This window comes from Silene latifolia, unplaced genomic scaffold (genome assembly GCF_048544455.1).
Source record: "Silene latifolia isolate original U9 population unplaced genomic scaffold, ASM4854445v1 scaffold_314, whole genome shotgun sequence".
Taxonomy (NCBI): Eukaryota; Viridiplantae; Streptophyta; class Magnoliopsida; order Caryophyllales; family Caryophyllaceae; genus Silene; species Silene latifolia.
This window is the reverse complement of record NW_027413249.1, coordinates 88,157-114,337: the sequence shown is the minus strand read 5'-3', so window position 1 is coordinate 114,337 and position 26,181 is coordinate 88,157. Positions and strand designations below refer to the sequence as shown.

Below are 26,181 nucleotides of genomic sequence, written 5' to 3'. Positions count from 1 at the left end.
TATTCGCCTAAGATGGCACAGTTTCAGATTAACTTTGATTTGTGTTACTACGACCTTCGTAAATGGGGTCAAATGGGCATATTTTGGGTTATGATGGCTATGGCTAGTCGAAGGGAATGAGTGCGATAGGAATTGTCCACCCCTAGTCGGGGTTATAACAATATCTCGGGGCCACTCGAGGAGTAATGAATCGGAAATGCGTGGCCACGCTCGAAGGTATCCGAGTGGATAAATCCGGTCAATCGGTTATTCTCCCGATCGAGGAAACCACTCTCGATATGATCACTTGCAAATACGACCCAAAGACACCTTGCATTGAGTGGGAGATAGTAATAGGACAAGAGAATTGGTGACGCACACTTGTCGAGGACAAGTGGGAGATTGTTGGAATATGTGTCCTCCGACAATAATGCGATCACGATCATTGATCATAATGATCACATGTTTAAGTCTCATTAAAATGAATACAATTGGGAAGTAATATTGTTATTCATGTCAACCGGTCAACATATATCGGTAATGATTGGCTGACTAGAGTTTGACATTACTGTCGTGTGACGGTGGTGATCGGTTGACCCCCTAGGTCATACCTAAAGGGCAACACTCTTAATTGATTATTTAATTAATCGTATAATGTTACGAGTTAATTAAATTACTTGAAAATTGACGGACGATTTTGGAAGTAAAATTTACGTATCATATTGAAATGTGATTAAATAAGATACGGTCTGAGTAATTGAATTGTATCATTACTCGGATGAAATAATTGTTTAACGAAACAATCGGAATTGAATGAATTATTATAAATACAATCTGTTGTGATTTATAAATTGATAAAATATTTTTGGCACAAGTAATTATGAAATTACTAAGTCAATTTTTGTATGTGACGTATTTTATTGATACGTTGATTTTTAATATGTTGAAAATACATAACAAATATATGTGACATGTGACATGTAACATATAGACAATTGACAAAAATAATATGGGATCCATATTATGTAAAGTGCCGAAAATTGGAGGAGTTTTAGCTACATATTGTGTTTATTTTATAATTAGTAAACATAATGATTGCTAAAAAGAATAGGCTTGCAAGCCTAGTGTGCATTGTTAAGACAAACAAGGGCATGCATTGGGTGGGTGTTCTTCCCTCCTCTTCTCCTCCTACCCGGTTTTCCAAGAGGGCAAGGCAAGGGTTTGTCTTATATTTTTCAAGATACACTACTTTGATGAGTGTAGTAAAATCATTCCATTATTCCATCATCCAAAATATAGTTTTAGAGAGAATAAAAATCCTCCTCTTTATCTCTCTAAAAACCGAAATATATAAGAGTTTATAAATATTTTGGTTCCATTTTTCTACCTTGATTAATATTATAACTAGTATTTGTAATATTAATTATATTAAGAGGAGCCTTGGGTATAAAGCATAGGGAGAGATCTTACACTTAGATCTTTATTCTTCCATTGGAAAAAGCTCAAGAACAAGAGAGATAGGTGATCTCTCTTGTGCCCTAATAGCCGAAATCTACAATGTAAGGACATGATTTCTCCTCTATTTATTTTATTGTTTGCATGCATAAGATCCGTTTTAATTTTATGACAAATTAGTTTAGACATATATGAGTATGTTAATATGTATATGAATCTACATTTCCTTCAGTATGAATAGGGTTAGTAAACATAATGAAATAAAATGGTTTCTCAACCAAAATAAAGTAGGTTTGTTTGGTTTATTAGAAACTACGGTTAAGTCTATGAATTGGAATAAAGTGAGTAGTAGCTTATATGAGGACTGGTCTGTTTTCACTAATTCTAGCTGTCATAAAGGAGGTAGAGTATGGCTGATTTGGGATCCTGGCATGTTTATGGTGACTATTCAGGAGATCACTGCTCAGTGTATTCATGCTCATATACTTGATAGGGGAAGGAATATCACTTTTTGGGTAACTATGATTTATGGACTGAATAAACCTACTGAAAGGGAGAGTTTATGGCATAGGATCAGGAAGTATCATCATAACACTAAGGGACCCTGGATTACTTGTGGGGATTTTAATGCTTTGTTGGTAGTGGATGAGAGAATAGGTGGAGCTCCAGTTACACTGGCTGATATCAGTCCCCTTAAACAGTTGGTGGTGCAGGACTGTGAGTTGTATGAGCTCAAGGGATGTTGGTCCTTTTACACATGGACTAATAAACATGAGACTGAGGGGAAGGTGTATAGCAGGATTGACAGGGTTTTCACTAATGAAGATTGGTTAAATGTTTTCCCAGGCAGTTATGCAAACTTCCTCCCTGAAGGATTGTTTGATCACTGTCCCTGCCTGATTAGTTTTGAGGAGATTCTTAACCCTAGAAAAATTCCCTTTAAATACTTCAATATGTGGGATAGGGCAACCGATTTTATGGAAATTGTGCAAAATAGTTGGGGTCCTGAAGTCAGAGGCACTGCTATATTTACAGTAGTGACTAAACTCAAGAGGCTGAAAAAAGTGTTGATGAATTTGAACAAAGAATAGTTTAGTGATATAAAGAATCTTACTCGAGTTGCTGAATTGTCCTTGGAGCATTTTCAAACTTTGCTCAGAAATGATCCATTTAATGAGGGGTTATGCCATGCTGAGAGTGAGTGTGCTAAGGAGGTTAGATGGTTGCATCAGGCTAGAACTGAGTACTTACAACAGAAAGCTAAACTTTCTTGGGCACAGGATGGGGATGAGAATTCTGCTTTCATTCATGCTAGCATAAAAAAGAGGAGGAGGAAAAATAAGGTTTTCCAGGTGAAGGATATGCGGGGCGGGATGTGTACTAAGAGTGATGAGATTAAGCAAGCCTTTTAGGAGTACTATATCTCCCTCTTGGGCACATCTTTGCCTATATCTCATGTTAATAAGAAGATTGTTAAGATAGGCCAATGCCTTACAGAGCATCATTGTGAGGTATTGATGGAACCTGTAACTAGTGAAGAGATTAGGAGAGCCGTCTTCTCTATTCCAGGGACTAAGGCCCCTGGCCCAGATGGGTACAACAGTCAGTTCTTTAAAGACTACTGGCCCATTGTGGGTGAAGAGTCTATTGATCCAAAATACTCAAGAGGGGGGGGGGGGATTGAGGATTTAAACTTTTGAAAGCTTTTTCGATTATGCGTATGTAATTGATTATTTAAAGTTTATTGATTAAACTTTAACTAATCAACTAGTGAATGTAAAACGAAATAACAAACGAACGAAAGAACGAGGAGACACACGGTTTTTGAAGTGGTTCAGTTTCACAAGTCGAAACCTACGTCCACTATTCTCGATTAATAAATTTAGTACCTTTCTACGGATTACAAATTTACTAACCCAACTCGTACAACTAACTCTAGCTGTAACTCAATGAGTACCGTTAAATACTCGAGTGACTAACTTACGCTAAAAAGAAAGCACTAATGATTCTAACAATGGTTCACGTTAATGAACAAGTAAGAAATCAACTAAGCACTATTATCTTATAACGATAAAATAAGAACAAGTATACGAGTTTAAAACACACGACCTTTCAAAGTACAAATCGGTTTTTCTGCTTGAAAACACACGGTTTGCTTTGTAAAATTAAAATCAATTTTTATGCTTAAGGTCTCTACTTTAGTTGTTGTAAATAGCAAAGTATTTATAAAAAGGAAAGAGTAGGCAACACGGTTTTGCACAAAACCCTAATAACCGAAATAATAAGATATGTAAACAAATCATATCTTCTATTATCTCTTTCCTAAAAGCCTTAAAATATAATAAAGAATATTCCTAGAGATAGAATATGATCTTGTTCAAATATTATCTTTACTATAAATTCCAAGATATGATAAGATTTTCTAAAATAAGAATATCTTTTATCATAAACAAATATATTAAGTAAGATATATAAGATATGTAAAGATATTATTATGGAATAAAATCTTTACCAAATATACCCTAGGTAACACGAGATGTCACGGCTCATATGCCTCGTGACTCTGCAAACCCTAGTCTTAACATATAGGTTAGAATTTAGGTTTTAAGAGAGGCTATGTTGAAACCCTAATTAGTAGCATGGTCCAACTCATAAGTTGGTCCAAAATAGCTACTAGTCAACGTCCAACATAAAACCAAACTCCGCACTAAACCGGGCTTTATTATATAAATACTTTTATTAAAACATTTAAAATAAACTTTAAACAATTTTCGAAACAATATAAGTCGTGTATAAAAACTCAGCATCTCAATGTTATAGTAGGAGAGCTATAACATTGAGCTCTTTTACTAGTAATGTTATAGCTGCAAAGCTATAACTTTACCAATTCAAGAAACTCATTCTTGATTACCGTTACGAGATAATCACCTATACTATTCTAATCTTCAAGGAGATCTTCGAGTATAGGCTACGTCATCATCCATGCTTGATTAATCTTTAGACGGACTCCGTCTTCACATAAATCTTGAATGAATCTTTATATCGCTTGATCTTGAATAGAGGCTTGAACTTTTCATACAATTATCACAATCTTCTTTGTTGCTCGTTTGTAATAAGTTGATTCTAAAACACTTTGACAAACGATTACATGCAACGAGTATATAAAACATAAAACACCTTGACATCATCAAAACATAAACATATAAGTTATATGGTTCAACAAATTCCCCCTTTTTGATGATGCAAAGCCTCCTAATTTGTGACTAAGTAAAAAGTTCCCCCTTAATATAATACCGTCATCTTAATAATAAAGATCAACGCAAGATCAACACGATTTATCAAAAACCGAAACTTTGAGGACTTTAAGAGGCAATTGGTCTTGAAAAGGAGCAAGCTTAGGTAGATGCTTACTATAGACGTTCTTTCCCCCTCTTGACATCACCGAAAAGCTAAGAACAAATCAAAAATGACTAGAATAATATAAGACGAGACAAGAGATAAAACGTCATAGAAAGTAATATTATCATACATAACTAAAAGCATCGAGAATTTTAAGTATTAAACAAACTTAAGAAAACATGCATAAAGCCGATGGGCCGAATAGAATACATGTTTAAAGAAACACTTGGGCCATAATCCACAAGTGCATTGCCAAAAAGGGCCAAATGATAAGTTTGAACACACCAATAGAAAATAAAAAGAAAGCTAAAAATAGAAGGGGCTAAATATGGTAAGGCAGAGGGAGATCAAATGTTGTGGGTACGGTACGGGTTTACGTAGTCGGGCCGAGTACGATGCTCTAAAGCATCAAGACGATCGAAAGAACTCTGCACAAGCTGAGAAAGAGTCTGAATACTCCTTTCAAAGTTAAGCACTTTCAGGGAGAGAGCTTTCGTGGCCTCCAATGTAAGCGATTGATCACTTTCCATAGCCTTTCCGTGCATGACCAATGCTCCACCTTGACTCGTAAGGAAAGTAAGACGGTCACCATGTGGGAACATTTCCCCACGAATTGCCTTCAATTCCCGTTCAGAACCCGCTAACCTCTTATCCACCGCTTCCATCCAATAATATACCCGAGAAGCATCCAAACCCGAGTTTAAAGACCGAGATGGTCCAACCCGTGACAATGTCGTAGCCAAGTTAGGGGAATGCTCCTCAAACTTCTCCATTAAACCGCTCATAAACCCTTCCAATTTCGGCTCCATAGCTCCCAAACCTGAATCACCCGGGGTTTTCTCAACATCCTTAACAAGAAATAACTCGGGTCCATCAATAACAAGACCCATAAACTTGATCAACCTATCGCACATGCAATCCCGTGCACTAACACCGTAACTATCTTGTCCCACCACTCGTTTTATCTCCAACAACCGAGACACCCACATCCCATAAGGTAAGTCGATTGTTGTACTCAATTTCACTTTTGTAACCGTGAGACTTGTTTGAATTATACGGTGCAACACGACACTTCCAAAATTCACTTTTTGTCCCTCCAACCAAGAATAAACCATGATAGCTTCATAACTCGACACTTTATCACGACCTCCTCTCCTCGGCACAACCGTGTTCCACAAAAACTTCAAGAGGAACTTGATTTTTGCCGAGAGAGGACGAACCACAATATTACCTCCGTCCGTCCCAACCTCCTCAAAGTACTTTTTCACTAACATCTCCTTTTCACTCACCATATTAGACCATTCAAGACTCGGATTGATTTCAATTCCGTCATCGGGAACCGAAAAAGCAGAGCAAAAATCCGAAACAGAGACAGTCACATCAACTCCATTAACAACCGCATGCAAAACCCCCTTTTTAATTGACACACTAGCAAAGTATTGAACCACTTCAACCGGATAAATAGTACCCGAAAACTGACTAATATGACTCCACCCTTGAAAATTAAGAAAATTAAAAAAGAACTTAAGAGCGGGAACATTAATCAACCAAGATTTCGGATAGTACCTTCCTCCATGAATAGAATACCTTAAAACTCGATTAACTAGGATGTTTTCGTCATGAGTAAGCCGAACACGATTTAACCCTTCCTTTGTTGCGGCTTTCGAAACATCCCGAAGAAAGGTACGAGCAACACCATTCCGATCAATAACCTCGGGTTCCTCCACATCTTCACTTTCATCAACAACTACATTATTTTTTCCTTTAAAAAGACGGCGCCTTTTACCTTCGGACATCGACTCGTCCCGACCACGAAACAGGGGCGTAGTTGGGTTTGGTTGAGGTGAAGGAAAAGTGGTGGAATTAGGATTATGTGGTGGTAGTGGTGATGTTTGGGTATGAAAGTGGCGGTTTTGATGGTGACGGGTGGATGATTGGGTGGTTTTTGCATGGATTGGATGCATGTTGATGGTGAAAATTGAGTAAAGGAAGTGATGGTGATGGTTGTGTAAAGAAGGAGATTGTGATGATGGTAATTTTTTTGGAAAGATTAAAGTATGCAAGTGGGATGTGTTGGACGGGTTACACGCAAGGGAGTATAGGAGTAGTCTAGGTCTAGGTCTAGCAAGTGGTAAGCAATTATGGTAAGTGTCAATTAGGAATAGGAGTTATGGTAGGTATAGGAAATTAAGTGATAGAATTAATAAGGTAAAAGATGAGAATTAGGAATTTGAATTGTATATGGAGTATATTGAGTCGTGTACTATGAATAGCAATTTAGGAAATATTTTTGTGAATTGGAAATATAAAAGATATGGTGTGTCATATTTATTTTATAAGGAATTAAATTTGTATAATAATAAAATTCTAAATAACAAATAGAAATTTATAACAAATATATATTCCTATAACAAAATTATTCATGCAACGCAATATACGGACACAGTCATACAATCTTAACTTAGCTAGTTAGTCATAAGAAAATTGAATGTGTGTAGAAACTTAGGTACCACTGATTAAACCAATTTCCAACCGTAAAGTCTCAAATCGTTCTCTAGCTAAAGATTTTGTCAAAATGTCTGCCCATTGTTTTTCAGTACTACAAAATTCAAGTTTTATATTCCCCTTCTCAACATGGTCTCGAATAAAATGGTGCCTTATTTCAATATGTTTGGTACGTGAATGTTGTGCGGGATTTTTAGAAATAATAATTGCACTAGTATTATCACATAAAATAAGAATACATCCTACACCAACACCATAATCACATAATTGTTGCTTAAGCCATAAAAGTTGAGTACATACCAGTCCTACAGCAATATATTCGGCTTCAGCAGTTGAGAGAGCAACTGAATTTTTTTTCTTCGAACCCCACGTAATAATACATGGTCCGACAAATGTGGCAACACCCGACGTGCTTTTTCTGTCTAGAGAACATCCTGCGTAGTCGGCATCCGAATAACCGACTAGATCAAAATTACACTCCATTGGATACCACTAATATAAGTTGGCCGTTCCAATTAAATATCGTAAAATTCGTTTCACGGCCGTCATATGCGTTTCTTTGGGAGATGATTGATATCTCGCATAAACGCATACGCTAAACATTATATCAGGTCTACTTGCGGTCAAATATAACAGTGACCCAATCATCCCTCGGTAAGTAGTTTCATCAACTGATTTACTGTCTTCATCCAATGTCAATTTCTTGTTCTCGACCATTGGAGTAGGCATTGCATGAGAGTTTTCCATCCCAAATTTCCGAATTAATTCTTTAATATATTTTTGTTGATGGATTTTAATGCCTTCTTCAGTTTGTTCTATTTGCAGACCTAAGAAGAATTTTAATTCTCCCATCATACTCATCTCGAACTCAGAAGTCATCAACTCATAAAAATATTTGCATAGGCTTCGGTTGGTCGATCCAAAGATAATGCCATCAACGTAAATTTGAACAACCAAAAGGTCAGAACCCTCAGTTTTTAGAAATAGGGTTTTGTCGACGGATCCTTTACTAAATCTACTGTCAAGTAGAAACTTAGATAATCTATCGTACCATGCCCTAGGTGCTTGCTTCAATTCGTATAGGGCTTTATCTAATTTGAAAACGTGATCCTCAAATTTGATATTCTTAAAACCGGGAGGTTGTTCAACGAAGACTTCTTCTTATAAATATCCATTTAAGAATGTTGTCTTTACGTCCATCTGGAAGAGCTTCATCCCTTTGTGTGCAGCGAAGGCTATTAGAAGGCTAATAGCTTCAAGACGAGCGACAGGTGCGAAGGTCTCGTCATAATCTATTCCTTCTTATTGATTATAACCCTCGACCACCAATCTTGCTTTGTTTCGAAATGACTCCGACATCATCTAGTTTGTTCCTAAAGACCCACCTTGTTCCAATGACTGAATGATCTTTTGGTCTAGGAACTAAATGCCAAACCTTGTTTCTTTCGAATTGCTGTAGCTCTTCTTGCATAGCTATAATCCAATCAGATTCAGCAAGAGCTTCATTGATATTCTTTGGTTCGATCATGGATAGGAAAGAGTAGAAAGAGCAGAAGTTGTTCAAGGAACGTCTTGTCTGAACACCCTTCTTAATATTCCCTAGAATATTGTACATGGGGTGTAAGCTCTTGTATTTCCATTTTGTTGATGTACTTGGTTCTTCATCATTATTTGAGCTTGTCCCAACTTCATTTGGATCGGAATTGGAGGAAGTTCCCCCTAAATCCAATTCGGGTGTTGTATTAGAACCGATTATAACCTCGGATTCTATACCTTGATTTGGATTCAATGTTATAGTAACATCACCTATAACATTGGTTTGGGAGTCCTTATTTTGAGTCAATATTATAGTATCATCAACTATAACTTTGGCTTTCTCCTTTTTATCTTTTGAGGAACGGTTAAGTTCATCACTTATTCCCTCAATCTCATTGTCCTCTAATTTCAATTCCGGGGGATCGTCTCTTGAAAGACGAAAGTCGGGTTCATCCAAGTCTTCTTCCTCATCCTGTAAAGGCTTATCAAACACGTTATCTTCATCAAAAATAACGTGGACACTTTCTTCAATACATAGAGTTCTCTTATTGAAGACTTTGTAAGCCTTGCTATGATCTGAGTATCCTATGAAAATCGCCACATCATTCCTAGGGTCGAATTTACTTAAACGGTTTTTACCATTATTATGAACAAAGCACTTGCTCCCAAAGCAACGAAGATAGGAGATATTAGGTTTTCGACCTCTAAGCAGTTCGTAGGGGGTTTTCTTAAGAATAGGTCGGATCATAGCACGATTATGGATGTAGCAAGAAGTACTAATGGCTTCAGCCCAAAAGTTACGAGGTAAACCACTACACAAAAGCATTGTACGAGCCATATCTTCCAAAGTTCTATTCATACGTTCAACGACACCGTTTTGTTGTGGAGTTCTTGGTGCAGAGAAGTCATGCCCTACACCATTAACTCTACAATATTCTATGAAAACTTGATTGTTAAACTCGGTGCCATGATCCGTACGAATAGATACAAGGTTAGTCTTGTATTTGTTTTGAACACGTTTTATAAGACAATCAAATTCATCAAATGTTTCATCTTTTGAATGAAGAAAGATAGGCCATACATACCTCGAGTAATCATCTACAAGAACAAAGACGTACCTGGATCCTCCTCTACTCCTTACCTTCATTGGTCCACATAAATCCATGTGTAATAATTCCAAGGCTTGATTTGTGCTTACTACTCTTTTTGGTGTGAACGATGATCTTACTTGTTTGCACCTAGCACACGTGTCACACATCCTTTCTTGGTCGAACTTGATCTTAGATAACCCTTCAACCAAGTCCCACTTCTTGAGTTTGTTCAAGGTTAGTGAGCTAATGTGACCAAATCGTTTATGACATAAACAATGATCATCGAGTGTAACTTTCATACATGAAAAGGAGTTAGTAGCACAACATTTAAATCTACCATATAAACATTTCTTTTCCTGTGGCCTTCAAGAATAACATTGCTAGTTCCTTCAATAATAATGCGACAACTATCAGTATGAAAAACTACTTTGTTACCTTTGTCGCATAGTTGAGATATGCTTAGCAAGTTATATTTTAGACCATCCACGGGATAAACATCACTTATTGCGTGAGACTTAGAAATTCTGATTTTGCCAACGCCAATGACTTTTCCCTTTTTGTAGTCCCCGAACGATACTTTTCCTCCGTTGAAGGGCTTGAGTGAAAGAAATAGGTTCTTATCTCCGGTCATGTGTCTTAAACATCCACTATCAAGATACCATTGATTGTTCTCTTTCACTACTTCTTGCAGAAAGGATTAGATACAATTTTTAGGTACCCAAGCTAAGTTGGGTCCCTTATGATTAGTTACTCTATATACTAAATTCTTTCGTATCCACACTTGTCTAATAACCGTTTTTCTAACCCTTGGTTTATTTTGCTTGGGAGGATTTCTTGGGTTAGAGTTTCTTCTTGGTCTAGGAATTTCTCTAAGTCTTTCATGATTATTTCCCTTGTGAATAGGTTTACTAGGTTGAGTTCGGCAAGGTTTTGTGAGGTGCTAGGTTTTTTGCTGTAGTCGAAGGCCATGTCATAGAACCAACGAAATTTATTGTTCCTTTCTTCGTTAGGTTCTTTAATGGGGGTTTCATCATTCTCATCAACCGTGTCAATAGTTTTAGCATGATCGGCATTTTTTCGTATATCATGAGCCTTTTTGACACAATTGATTTGGATGTGACCCGTATGACCACAGTAATTGCAAATCAGGTATTCAGGAAGATCAGCATACTTCCTTTTTCTGAAATCAAAATCCAAAGGTGTTGATTTGCATTTAGAGTGATCTCTACGGCTGTAGCACTCATATCCTAACCCCATCTTCATATTATTGTCAGATTGTTCGGCTAGGAAGTTTAGGACTTTTGTGCTACCTTCCCACTTATCATGAACCTTTCTAGCATGAAGAAGTAAGTCTTTTAGGTTTTTAATTTCCTCTTGAAATTTCGTGTGATCTACATCATTGCCCTTTTTAAAGTTGTCACGAAAGTCTTGGAACCGTTTGTTAAGAATGAACACAACATCGGTGTGTTGTTTCTTAACATTGATCATATTGGTCTTAGATTTCTTTAATTGCTTTAAAAGAGAATCTATCTCTTTCTTTTGGTCTAAGATCACTGCTTCATCAGATATGACCTTAGTTTCCAAAAGTTCTCTGGCTTTTCGAAGTTCTAAAGTTATAGCTTCATTAGCTATAACTTTGGCTTTAAGGTGCTTGATGTTAAGCTTTAGGTCTGAAGTTATAGCTTCATTAGCTATAACTCTGGACTCTAATTCCTTCTTTTCAGCCATAGTAGAATCTAACGTTGTTGCTTTCTCAGCTATAACCTTAGATTTCAACTTCTTAGCTTTGGCCTTGAGAGTATGATTCTCTTCTGCGATTTCGAGAATCTGTTCCTTGAGATCTTTCAATTCCAAGCCCTGTTCGTGACACTTACCAAGAGGTTGTTCAAAGAATTCAATTAAAGCACTTTTAGACAATTTCTTAACACGTTTTTTAAGCTCAAGATAACTTACCTCTTCATCGTCATCTTCGTCTGATTCTCCGAGAAAACAATAGTTTGAGTGAGAGTTTGTGCTTTCATCGTCGCTGTCGGAGATTAGATCAAGACTAACGCTGCTGAGACAAAGGTTAACAACTTCGTCATCTTCAGATTCCTCGTCATCTTCTGAGTCAAGGTCTCCCCAACACGAAGCCATCATAACTTGCTTGAATTATCTCTTTGTCTTCTCACGTTTTGTCTTGTCCTTAATCTTTTCCCATGTTGGACAATCCTTGATCATATGACCAGATTCTCCACACTTTAAGCAACCTCTATTTGCGAAGGACGACTTTGATTCAGTAACCTGTTTGTTGAATGACTTATTGTTATTTTTGTTATAGGATGATTTTGTTTGTTTGTTTCGAAATATCTTATTTTTGAAACGGCGTGCAAACAGAACAGTTTCATCCTCTAGTTCAGAGTCAACTTCTTCGCTCTTTAAGGCCATACTCTTATTTCGGCTTGGTTCAGCATCATCTTTATTAAGAGTAATTTCATGGGCCATGAGAGCACCGATGAGTTCTTGATATGATAGGTTTTCAAGATCTCGTGATTCCTCCATTGCAGTGACTTTAGCACGCCACTTCTTAGTCAGGCTCCTAAGAACCTTTCTAGCAATGTCCTCAGTACTGAATTTCCTACCTAGGTTTTTTAGTTCATTTATGATGCTTGAAAATCTTGCGGACATACTATCTAAGGACTCATTGGGCTCCATAATGAATAGCTCATATTTTTGCATAAGCAAATGTATTCGGTGCTTCCTAACAATGGAAGTACCTTCATAAGCTAGTTCAAGCCCATCGCATATCTCCTTGGCCGTAGAGCATGAAGAAAACCGATCAAACTCTGTGGAAGTCATTCCGTTTTGCAGGAGACTTATTGCTTTGGAGTTCTTTTCGGCCTTCTTGTAGTCGGCCTCAACATAGTCCTCTTCTTTCTATTCATAGGTAGTGCCTTCCTCGGATGCCACAAGAATTTTGTGCTGTCCGTTTTGGATAATCCTCCAGCACTCCCAATCGTGACCTTTCACATAGTGAGTCATCATGTTTTTCCACAATCCATAGTTCTTCCCATCAAAGACGGGACACTTGAGATATTTGGAATCCATTTATCACGTGATAGGCAACAGAATATAAAACGATAAGATAAATGAAAAACGAGATAGATTAGCCTCTTTGTGGTTAGGCAATCAAGAGCACGAGGCTCTGATACCAATTGTGAAGGAAATGTAGATCTATATACATAAACATACTCATATATGTTATAAATTAATTTTGTCATAAAATTAAATAAAGGTCTTATGCATGCAAACAAGGTAGCAAAATAAAGAAGAAATCACCCTTACATTGTAATTTCGGTTCTTATGGGCACAAGTGAGTTCTCCTACTCACTTGTTCTTGAGCTCACCAAATGGAAGAACAAGGATTCAAGTATAGAATCCCTCCCAAAAGCATATACCCAAAGAATACTCATAATAACTAATATTATTTAGATCTAGTAATAATATTAGTTTTACTATAAAATTGACACAATATAAATTGTAATTTTAATCTTGAATATTTTGGTCAAGAGAGGAGTAATTTTTGTGAGTTTATTTCTCTAGAAAAATCATATATTGTAGAGATTATCCATTTTCTTACACTAGAAAATTGTATTGTGTATCACAAAATGAATGAATAATATTAGAGGAAAAATTGCTCTCTTTCTTTTGATAGGGCCGAAAAAGAGAAGAGAGAGAGGGCCTTGGGTAGGTAGCCCAATACCTTTTATTTTTGCTCTTCTCAAAAGCATAGGTGTGCATGGCAACTCCTTTAGGTATAATTATTGTGTTTTCCACTCAAGATAAAAACACAATGTATATCATATACTCCCTCCATTATTTCGGCATATACAACATAAAATGGATGCTCCATTTTATTTTGTCATTTGTCAATTGTAACATATGTGACATGTTACTTGACATATGAAATTGTAATGTATTTTTAACATATTAAAAATCAACATACTCATAAAATATGTCATTTACAAAATCGACTAGTAATTTGTAATTACTTGTACCAAAAGTTTCCAAATTATAAACTACAACATTCTGTATTTATAATAATTTATTCATTTCGTTTCAATTGTTTCTGTAAACAATAATTTCATCTAAGTAATAAAACAATTCGATTACTTAGACCGTTTCTTATTTAATCATATTTACAATAAGATACGTAAATTATACTCACAAAATTATCCGTCAATTTTAAGCAATTTAATTAACTCGTATCGGTATACGATTAAATAAATAATCAATTAAGAGTATTTCCCTATAGGTATGACCTAAGGGGATCAACTGATCACCACCGTCGCACGACAGTAATGTCAAACTCTAGTCAGCCAATCATTACCGATATGTGTGGACCAGTTGACTTGTAAAATATTACATCCCACATGTATTCTTAAAATGAGATTTAATAATGATATTTAAATCATGTGATCGCACTATTGTTGAGGACACATTTCCCAACAATCTCCCACTTGTCCTCGACAAGTGTGCGTCACCAATTCTCTTGTCCTATTACTATCTACCACTCAATGCAAGGTGTCTTTCAGGTCGTACTTGCAAGTGATCATATCGAGAGTGGTTTCCTCGATCTGGAGAATAACTGTTTGACCGGATTTATCTATCATAGATACCTTCCGAGCGTGGCCACGCATTTCCAGTTCATTACTCCTCGAGTGGCCCTGAGATATTGTTTTAACCCTGACAAGGGGATGGACAATTCCTATCGCACTCATTCCCTTCGACTAGCCACAACCATCATAACCCAAAATATGCCCATTTGACCCCATTTACGAAGGTCGTAGTAACACAAATCAAAGTTAATCTGAAACTGTGCCATCTTAGGCGAATAGTCTTTAGTCAAAAGAATCGACTCATTTGAATACTATAGTAGCTCTCGCCACGACCAGGCTATATAAATTGCCAGAACTCTATAAGCGGTCATAAGGCCCGACAAAATGTTCCTAACAGTCTGCCTATGTGATCGACTAGTCATCTCACATGACTCTATGACACTTGAACTTGCCATCAATCGCATCACACTCTAGTCACTTCGAGACGTCACCTCATACAAGTAACTATGGGTAAATACAATGTTAATCCGTGTTCACTTTAACGGGGTTCAATTGTCTCCACAACCCGTTTGGATGTAACAAAGTATAATAAAAGAGTTTTAAAATAAAACTCGAACGAGAAATGCGATTATCACACATGAATAGTCAATGCCTGATTACTATTTCATGTTCTATAATCTAATTTGATCTTGTACGTAGTTGTTCATTTCAATTCAATTGAAATGACATGACTCATCATGTTTAGCCTTTGAAAAGGCTTTGGTTAGTAGGTTTTATCAATTTCTTGTACCTTACTCAACCTTACTACATACTCGTTTTCCTTTGTAATGTATACATTTGCATTACAAAACTTTCTGAGTACGTGTCGAAATCCAATCAAGACATAGGCCCTCTAGCCTAAGAATAGCTCCCACTGTTTTCACAGTGTGCGGGATTCATCCTTCTTGCACATCTCATGATTGCAAGTGTACTCAATTTCCGTTATAAATATCTCTCATTGTTCTTTATTGCCTAGAACGATTCTAGAAAATCTACTTCTTAATTAACATAGCCACAATGGTATCTTAACCATCTTGATGTGTTTTGATTATGGTTTTGTCGGAAACCATGCGCAATCTCAATTGTCAATTGTCACTTGTGTAACACCCTTACACAAAATTGCATCATAAACACTTTGCTTTACTTCTTTAATGCTTCTGCAAGCACTTAAGGGTAATCTTTACAGCTTACTTGGTAAAGATTACTTAAATTCGATTTTTGAAAACAATTCATCATACTCAAAGCATATGAAGTGTTATACATCATTTCTTTTTAATTGATTCGGCAGTGGAAGCAAATGAAATCAATCAAATATGTTCAATTTAATTGAACTAGTCATGAATCTTATCAACATAAGACTCCTTCATCATCAAAACTAATATCATGTGGATTTATCTTCATAAATCCGGATATTCAAGATGTATTATAATACTCCAAAAGTCTTAAATCATTCTCAATGATCAATATGTCATCCACATATCGGACTAATTAAAAATTCCGTAACTCCCACTAAACTCTATGTATAAACACAACTTCTCGACTTATCGAGAAATGTTTTATCACATGATCAAAATGTTGATTCTAACTCATTGATGTCCTACTTAATATCCTCTCTTAAGTTTTACATTATCTTAGGATTGCAAGAATCTATAAAACTTATGACATGTATTGAATACATTGCTTCTATTGAAGAAGTGGGTCTTAGATTCACTTGCTGTGTATTTCATAACCTTATAATGAAACACAATCTCTAAGAAGATCCAAATAGACTTAAGCATTTCAATTAGTGCAAAACCCTTTGCAACTAATCTTGCTATGAAATATCTCTTTATTAGTGCAAAACCCTTTGTCACTAATCAAGCCTTTTATTTCGGATTTTCATGGCTCTAAGCCTTGTATTGACTTGTGACTTAAACACTCTTATGTAAGTCCTTTGTCGATTACTTACCAGAAGTAATCAACTTGAATCAAACAATTTCTTTTGTAAGTTATAAGCTCTTTACTTTCTTAAAAGTAGCATGAATTCATCATTTTTAACAAGTGACGAATTTAACCTCCTAGGTTTTGAAGAAACAACGTCTTACACAAAACGTCTCATGTAGCCAAGAAAGACCAGTTTCTTGCGACATAACATTTTTTTTGTGGCATTCTTTGTGGCTCTTGAATAATTTCTCTCACTCTGTCTTCTAAAAATAAACTTGTATTTTAGAAAGACAGCTTCACGAGTCGCAAACCCATCGTACTCGTGATAATTGAAGAGGGAAAAATGAGCATTTGTTTCTTGTGAAAACTTACAAACATGGTACCCTTACCATTTCATATCTCATATGATTCGATTTAGTGGAAAAATAATTTAGACAAAATGATAAAATCCTCAAAAGGATCAAGTAACTCAAAATAACTTGATCGAAGTCCAAACCTTATCGAATAGCGTTTGAATTCTTATCCAATCATACATTATCCCATTATGCGTGTTAAGAGAGATTAATTTGTGATACTATATCACAATTCATTTGGCTTATATCAAAGTCTTCACTTTGATAATCCCATCACGACTAATTCGTGACTCCTTGAAATCTTTGAAATTCTTCAAAGATTTCTCTATTTACCTTATTAAGTGAACATATTAGTGTCAACTTAAATCGTTGGTAAAAGATACTGATCAACCTATTTTGGATAGATGATTTACAACCTCGATCTCCTTTTCAACCAAAAGGCATGAGACATCTTGCTTTGAATACAAGATACGCATATACCATTAACAATCTAATGGTTTCAAGAGTACTCGATAACTCTTTACGTTCATCATTCCAAAATTTAAGGTTTAATCTTGGGTTACCAATTTGAATCTTACATCATCTACATGATATATCATTCTAGTTTGTTTTAGAATATAATCACCTTGATAATGGGCTAGCCATACATCAAATCGTGGTGTATAGGATCACAAAAGTGAAAATCCTTTTTGTATCTTAACAAGTTTATATTCTTATTTAGAGTTTATGCACTTAATAGTCACAATTAAGTACAACTTTAAATCCAAAAACTAGATTGAGTACACAATTACTCTATCTCTCGACATTATTGTTGCTAGTCGTCATATTCTAATCATCCTATGTATCAAGTACAATGATGAAAACCTCCTTTGGTTTCTAATATTGACGAAGTGGTACTAGCAAAATTTATGTTTAATCAAATAAACATTTAAAGAAGAAGGTCCCATTAGATGTCCCACAACTAACTTGTTGATTCTTCAATAATTTGGGGCAGTTTCCTTTCTTGTGTCCAACATTTAAGACAATGGAAACTTTATTGGTCGGGATTGATAGGTTTAGTATCGTCATTCCTCAATGACTTTACTTTTAACATTACCTTGTATCAATTCCATTATTATCTTTACTTCTTGAACCTCGTCCTCATCTTAACGGTTTAAGAGAATGTTCCCACTCATTTCAATGAGTCTTTGCTTTGAGAAGCAAAATTGAATTCATGAAGATGACTCTTCATTTGTTCGTTTTAGTCTTAAAACTTTCATTGAAGTGGTTGCGTTATTTTGGTCAATTACGAATTCTGAAAATCTAATCACCAAAACAATTTATCGCTTCAAGGTACTTAATTCAATTAAGCATATGAAACATAGTCCATTGTAAGTAGAAGTGTTAGTCAAGAATCAAAAACCTTTTTGATAATGAATAAATTTAATCTATACTCTTTACAAGAGATCCTTAGCAATGGTTCGTTTGAGGTTTTAGAAGCAAATTCAAATTTTGTCTTTAGTTATGATGTTTTAATGGAGATTCGTTATCAAAATCGAAATGATATCGTATATGAATTGTGGTAAAGAAATAGAACAATATAAAAAACGGAATAGTGGAAAACTTAACATTTATCGTTTTATTAATACTTGAAAAACAAGTATAGCATTTACATAGTGACCTCTACCCAACTATGATAAATGATTCCAAGACCCAACTTCATATTGACTTAGGCACGGTGGGGCCGATACATCCTTTATCAATATAACTCGGTGGATTAACGTTTAATCGATTCTACTTTTAGAACTCTTGGTCGATAATATTACATTAACATTTATCTTTAGCCCAAAACACATTTGACAAGGGCACGGTGGGGCCGATACATCCCTTATCAAAAACTTTTGTTGAGTTCAATCCAAATTTCAAATAAATGTGTCCATGATCCAAACCCACATTAACTTGGGCACGGTGTGGCCGATACATCTCTTATCAACATGAATTCGGTGGATAGACATTTATCACCCACTTCCCCTACGTAACAAGGTTTGTACCCCGGTGGGGCCGAGCGCACTCCCTCGCGAAATAGGTTTTCATGGTTTCTACTATTTGGTAAGGCTATGTCTCAATTGATTGTTTTAGCGAGAGGTCATGTCAATTTATTATCTATCACGTTTTAAGTGAACTAAATCGGTGAACTACGATAATTTTAATTGACACGGTCGATGAACTCGATAAAATAGGATGCATGTTTTAGTTATGGCGATTTAGCGATGCATGTGACATAAAATAAAATGCAAGCATAAAGATAAATAAATCCTAGTATGGCCTTTCCTAAAATAGAAAAACTATTTAACTATTACATATTCGGAAACCAACTCCATTGGTCCCTTGATCTTCGGTTGTGGCACGCATCTCGAGGTAACACCGTCTTTATGTATCGCCATTCTTGAAGAAATCCGTCTTTGGGAACTCCGAGATGAATAAAATTACATAATAAATTACATAATTTCCTATTATACATTTGTAACTAAAATAAAAATAAATCTATTAAATTACAAAACGGTGATACGAGATCACAATAAAATTACAACCGAATCGATATTCCCATACATTTCGGGAAATACCAATTAAAATCTAAGGCCATACTAAGTAAAATTACATAATTCAAAATTACATAAATTAAAATTATGACAATCATAAAGGAAAAATGCAGCATTATAATATGTATGAACATGCTCAATTTTATGCTAAATCGCCTTTAATTAGCCAATATCGTATATTACTCGGTTTTTACGGATTTGCGTGATTTCAACATTTTATAATCACAAAAATACATAAACTCATATTTATGCATAAGTTAATTACCCTAACCTCTTAGGACTCAAAATTTAGTCTTCACTAATAATTTGACCATAATTAACCCATATTTACAAAATTGTTCATAAAAGGACCAAAAATTATAAAAATAAGCCATAAACTTCAAATAAATCACAAAATTTCAAATAAATTTGAAATTTGAAATTTAAATTCATGAACATTCTGGAAAAATACCAAGACACTCATAATGTTCAAAATCTTAGGTGAAAAATTTCGAAATTTTTTCCGGAAAAACAATGTTGCGGTTTATCGATTTTTAATAAAATAATCATAAAAACATGGAAAAATTATTTTCACTAAATTTTCAATTTTAGATCTGAAAAAGATAATAAAATGCAACATTAGACGTTTTTTCTAAGTCATAGATTATGTTTTATTAATTTTCCACTAATAATGTCACTATTTATGCTATTTTTCTTCAAAAATCCATAAATCATGCAAAAAGACTTCTTTATAGACAATTATTTTACACACATCTTGTAAAATTGCATGTGACAACATATTAATTTTCTATGACCAGATTCGAATTTTAACTCATATTAACCTATTTTTCACCTAAATCCGAATTTAATAATGAAAAATTCATTTTTCGAGCATAACAAGTCCAAAAATTTTGAAAATTTACAGGTTATCTCAAAATAATATATGTGACAACATATCCAAAAATCAACTGAAAATTCGAAGTATAGCTAATTTTAGACCAAAAATGACATTTTTACTCATAAAATCATATTTAAATGCCATTATTGTAAAATATGAACAATAAAAATCCGTAAAATTAACCAAAATATCCTAAAACATTTTAGAACCAGAAATATTAATATGCATGAATTAATTTCGTGATATATCATAATAACACAAATTTTATAAGTTTTATTTGTTATTCTTATAACTCGGAAAAACTTTTAACCGATTTGCATGCAAACAACCGTGGCTCTGATACCAATTGAAGGAAATGTAGATCTATATACATAAACATACTCATATATGTTATAAATTAATTTTGTCATAAAATTAAATAAAGGTCTTATGCATGCAAACAAGGTAGCAAAATAAAGAAGAAATCACCCTTACATTGTAATTTCGGTTCTTATGGGCACAAGTGAGTTCTCCTACTCACTTGTTCTTGAGCTCTCCAAATGGAAGAACAAGGATTCAAGTATAGAATCCCTCCCAAAAGCATATACCCAAGGAATACTCATAATAACTAATATTATTTAGATCTAGTAATAATATTAGTTTTACTATAAAATTGACACAATATAAATTGTAATTTTACTCTTGAATATTTCGGTCAAGAGAGGAGTAATTTTTGTGAGTTTATTTCTCTAGAAAAATCATATATTGTAGAGATTATCCATTTTCTTACACTAGAAAATTGTATTGTGTATCACAAAATGAATGAATAATATTAGAGGAAAAATTGCTCTCTTTCTTTTGATAGGGCCGAAAAAGAGAAGAGAGAGAGGGCCTTGGGTAGGTAGCCCAATACCTTTTATTTTTGCTCTTCTCAAAAGCATAGGTGTGCATGGCTACTCCTTTAGGTATAATTATTGTGTTTTCCACTCAAGATAAAAACACAATGTATATCATATATTCCCTCCATTATTTCGGCATATACAACATAAAATGGATGCTCCATTTTATTTTGTCATTTGTCAATTGTAACATATGTGACATGTTACTTGACATATGAAATTGTAATGTATTTTTAACATATTAAAAATCAACATACTCATAAAATATGTCATTTACAAAATCGACTAGTAATTCGTAATTACTTGTACCAAAAGTTTCCAAATTATAAACTACAACATTCTGTATTTATAATAATTTATTCATTTCGTTTCAATTGTTTCTGTAAACAATAATTTTATCTAAGTAGTAAAACAATTCGATTACTTAGACCGTGTCTTATTTAATCATATTTACAATAAGATACGTAAATTATACTCACAAAATTATCCGTCAATTTTAAGCAATTTAATTAACTCGTATCGGTATACGATTAATTAAATAATCAATTAAGAGTATTTCCCTATAGGTATGACCTAAGGGGATCAACTGATCACCACCGTCGCACGACAGTAATGTCAAACTCTAGTCAGCCAATCATTACCGATATGTGTGGACCAGTTGACTTGTAAAATATTACATCCCACATGTATTCTTAAAATGAGATTTAATAATGATATTTAAATCATGTGATCGCACTATTGTTGATGACACATTTCCCAACAAATTGAAGAGTCTATTGATCTAAAATACTCAAGAGGGGGGGGGGTGAATTGAGAATTTAAAACTTTTGAAAGCTTTTTCAATTATGCGTATGTAATTGATTATTTAAAGTTTATTGATTAAACTTTAACTAATCAACTAGTGAATGTAAAACGAAATAACAAACGAACGAAAGAACGAGGAGACACACGGTTTTTGAAGTGGTTCAGTTTCACAAGTCGAAACCTACGTCCACTATTCTCGATTAATAAATTTAGTACCTTTCTACGGATTACAAATTTACTAACCCAACTCGTACAACTAACTCTAGCTGTAACTCAATGAGTACCGCTAAATACTCGAGTGACTAACTTACGCTAATAAGAAAGCACTAATGATTTTAACAATGGTTCACGTTAATGAACAAATAAGAAATCAACTAAGCACTATTATCTTATAACGATAAAATAAGAACAAGTATACGAGTTTAAAACACACGACCTTTCAAAGTAACAAATCGGTTTTTCTGCTTGAAAACACACGGTTTGCTTTGTAAAATTAAAATCAATTTTTATGCTTAAGGTCTCTACTTTAGATGTTGTAAATAGCAAAGTATTTATAGAAAGGAAAGAGTAGGCAACACGGTTTTGCACAAAACCCTAATAGCCGAAATAATAAGATATGTAAACAAATTATATCTTCTATTATCTCTTTCCTAAAAGCCTTAAAAGATAATAAAGAATATTCCTAGAGATAGAATATGATCTTATTCAAATATTATCTTTACTATAAATTCCAAGATATGATAAGATTTCCTAAGATAAGAATATCTTTTATCATAAATAAATATATTAAGTAAGATATATAAGATAGTAAAGATATTATTATGGAATAAAATCTTTACCAAATATACCCTAGGTAACACGAGATGTCACGGCTCATATGCCTCGTGACTCGTGCAAACCCTAGTCTTAACATATAGGTTAGAATTTAGGTTTTAAGAGAGGCTATGTTGAAACCCTAATTAGTAGCATGGTCCAACTCATAAGTTGGTCAAAAATAGCTACTAGTCAACGTCCAACATTAAACCAAACTCCGCACTAAACCGGGCTTTATTATATAAATACTTTTATTAAAACATTTAAAATAAACTTTAAACAATTTTCGAAACAATATAAGTCGTGTATAAAAACTCAAATTTTATACTTTGGTATCTCAATATTATAGTAGGAGAGCTATAATATTGAGCTCTTTTACTAGTAATGTTATAGCTGCAAAGCTATAACTTTACCAATTCAAGGAACTCATTCTTGATTACCGTTACGAGATAATCACCTATACTATTCTAATCTTCAAGGAGATCTTCGAGTATAGGCTACGTCATCATCCAAGCTTGATTAATCTTTAAACGGACTCCATCTTCACATAAATCTTGAATGAATCTTTATATCGCTTGATCTTGAATAGAGGCTTGAACTTTTCAAACAATTATCACAATCTTCTTTGTTGCTCGTTTGTAATAAGTTGATTCTAAAACACTTTGACAAACGATTACACGCAACGATTATATAAAGCATAAAACACCTTGACATCATCAAAACATAAACATATAAGCTATATGGTTCAACAGTGGGGTAGGAGGTAATTGCAGCAGTGCAAAGTGCTTTCCAGTCTGGGCAGCTTCTGAGGCAATGTAATAATACAATTCTTACCCTTGTGCCCAAAGTGGAACTTCTTGAGACTGTATTGCAGTTCAGGCCCATAGCATGCTGCAATACTATTTACAAATGTGTTTCCAAAGTGATTTGCAACAGACAGAGTAGAATGCTCCCAGATATTGTTAACTCTTCCCAAAGTGCATTCATTCAGGGGAGAGACATTGTGGGAAACATACTCATTTGTCAAGATCTGATTAGGTTGTATAAGAGGAAAAGTTGCTCACCTAGAATGTTAATGAAGTTAGATCTTCAGAAAGCATATGATACTATTGAGTGGGCTTTTGTGGAGGAAATGTTAAGAGCACTTAAGTTTCCTAAGCATATGATTACCTTACTTATGAATGGCATCACTACCCCTTCATTTTCTTATCCCCTCCGATCTTCACTCTCTGCTTAGAATACTTAAGCAGGATTTTGATGGTAACCCAGCAACACTCAAAGTTTAGGTTTCACCCTCTATGCAAAAGAATTGAGCTTTCACACTTATGCTTTGCAGATGACCTGATTTTGTTTTGTAAAGGAGAAAGGGTGTCTATTAAACTAGTCTTGCAGGATTTCAATTATTTTTCCAAGGCTTCAGGACTGAAGATGAATAAGGGGAAGTCCAACTACTATTGCAATGGTATGGATGATTGGTTGGTGAATGAGATAAGAAGAGCCACTGGGATGTAATTGGGTACTGTTCCATTCAAGTATCTGGGAGTGACTGTCTCACCCAAGAGGTTATCTATATTGGACTGCACTAGATTGGTTGATAATGTTATGGATAGGATTCGAGGTATGGGGCCAAGCATCTTTCTTATGCTGGCAGATTAGTATTGATTAGAGCTGTGCTTAGCACTCTTCATAACTATTGGGCTCTGATTTTTATCCTCCCCAAAACTCTCTTGAAAAAAATTGAATCCATCGGTAAGGATTATCTCTGGCATGGGAAAACTGATAGTGTTAGCCCAGCCTTAGTAGCATGGGAAAGAGTGTGTAGGCCTAAGAGACAAGGAGGATGGGGGCTGCATAATTTGATGGTTTGGAATATGGTTGTTGTTGCAAAATATGTATGGTGGATTGAGATTAAAGCTGATCACCTATGGGTGAAGTGGATCCATGCAATTTACATTAAGAACAGACAATGGAAGGATTATGAACCAACTATTAACTCGAGTTGGGCATGGAGAAATATATGTCAGATTAAAACAATTTTCAAGGATCTCGTAATGCCTAGCTCGGTGTGCATCGCCAAAGGTCTGGCCTTATTCAATCGAATCGGGATATAAGTGAGCGGGTAAGTCTCTATCGCAACGCAACCACTTTTAAAATGCTATGTGTGAGTGGTATCCTTGGTCTCTGAATGCTTGGGCAGTCCCAAAGCATGGGTTTATCAGTTGGCTTGTAGGCCATAATAGACTCCTTACTCAGGACAGATTACTGAGCATGAAGATTATTCAGTCTAATCTTTGCTATTTATGTGGGATACAGCAGGAACTCACTTATTTTTTAAGTGTGTTTACAGTAGGCGCTGCTGTAAGTTGGTTTCTGATTGGTGTGCTGAGCCTCTGCTAGATAAGGACTGCATCAACTGGTGGTGTAGAAAGAGATACACAAATCTCAGTAAGAAGAAAACTGCAGGTGTTATATTGGCAGGTCTGATCTATCATATTTGGATGGCTAGGAATAAGTGCAGGATTGACCAGGAGTCAATTTCCGTTTATAAATTTTTTTTTATTGCTTTGGTACTCAACGCTTTTACGTCCAGAGAAACTTGTTCAGCTAGTTAAGCAGGATGTTCGCAATAGACTAAAGAAATTTCAAATTAAGTGTAAGTCTGTAAGTGTGTGGAATTGGATAGAAACAATTGTTAAGTCATGAAGGAAGTTAGCATGACTATGCCTTCTAATTGTATGTAATTGGCGATTATGATTTTAATGATAAGCTTACATTTTCCCAAAAAAAAAAATGAACAACTTATTGTCCATTTTAACACACCAAAACCGGCTTCCTATGTGAGTGGGTGTGGATTATTATTATTTTATTAGCATGCTCATGCTTTTTGTCATACCCATGCAATAGGCTAGGAAATAGGGTGTAAGTGTAATTATGTTGTCTATTTGCATGAAAAAGAACAATAATCATCACACTACAAGCCCCACAAAACCGGTTTTAGCACATAAAATGGACCTCCATTTTATCTTTGTAATTTGTCATTTGTAATTTGTGTGATAGGTGACATGTAACATGTCATTAGGCATAATAATGCATATTTAACAAATTAAATATCATTACATATTAAATAAATTACAATTAACAAATTAACAAGTAATTCACAATTACATGTATATAAAATGGGTCATATTAAGTCTAGTTAATATAATCTACAACATTTTGTAATTATAGCTAACTAATTTCTCTTATCTCAAATGTTTCATTGACAATAATCAATTTTAGTAATATAACATATTAATTACTAAACTAAATCTTATTTAGTCAAATTACAATAAGATATAATATTCTCTCTTAT

General features: G+C 34.7%; 1 protein-coding gene across 1 annotated transcript; it reads left to right on the top strand.

The window, feature by feature from the left end:
* Positions 1 to 1,760: 1,760 nt before the first annotated feature.
* Positions 1,761 to 25,532, top strand: LOC141639250 (uncharacterized). The gene is made up of 7 exons (XM_074448413.1): positions 1,761 to 2,500; positions 2,594 to 2,786; positions 2,904 to 3,036; positions 24,166 to 24,308; positions 24,440 to 24,908; positions 25,146 to 25,307; positions 25,420 to 25,532. The coding sequence occupies exons 1-7, from the start codon at positions 1,761 to 1,763 to the stop codon at positions 25,530 to 25,532; spliced, it is 1,953 nt and encodes a 650-aa protein (XP_074304514.1).
* The last annotated feature ends 649 nt before the right edge of the window (positions 25,533 to 26,181 follow it).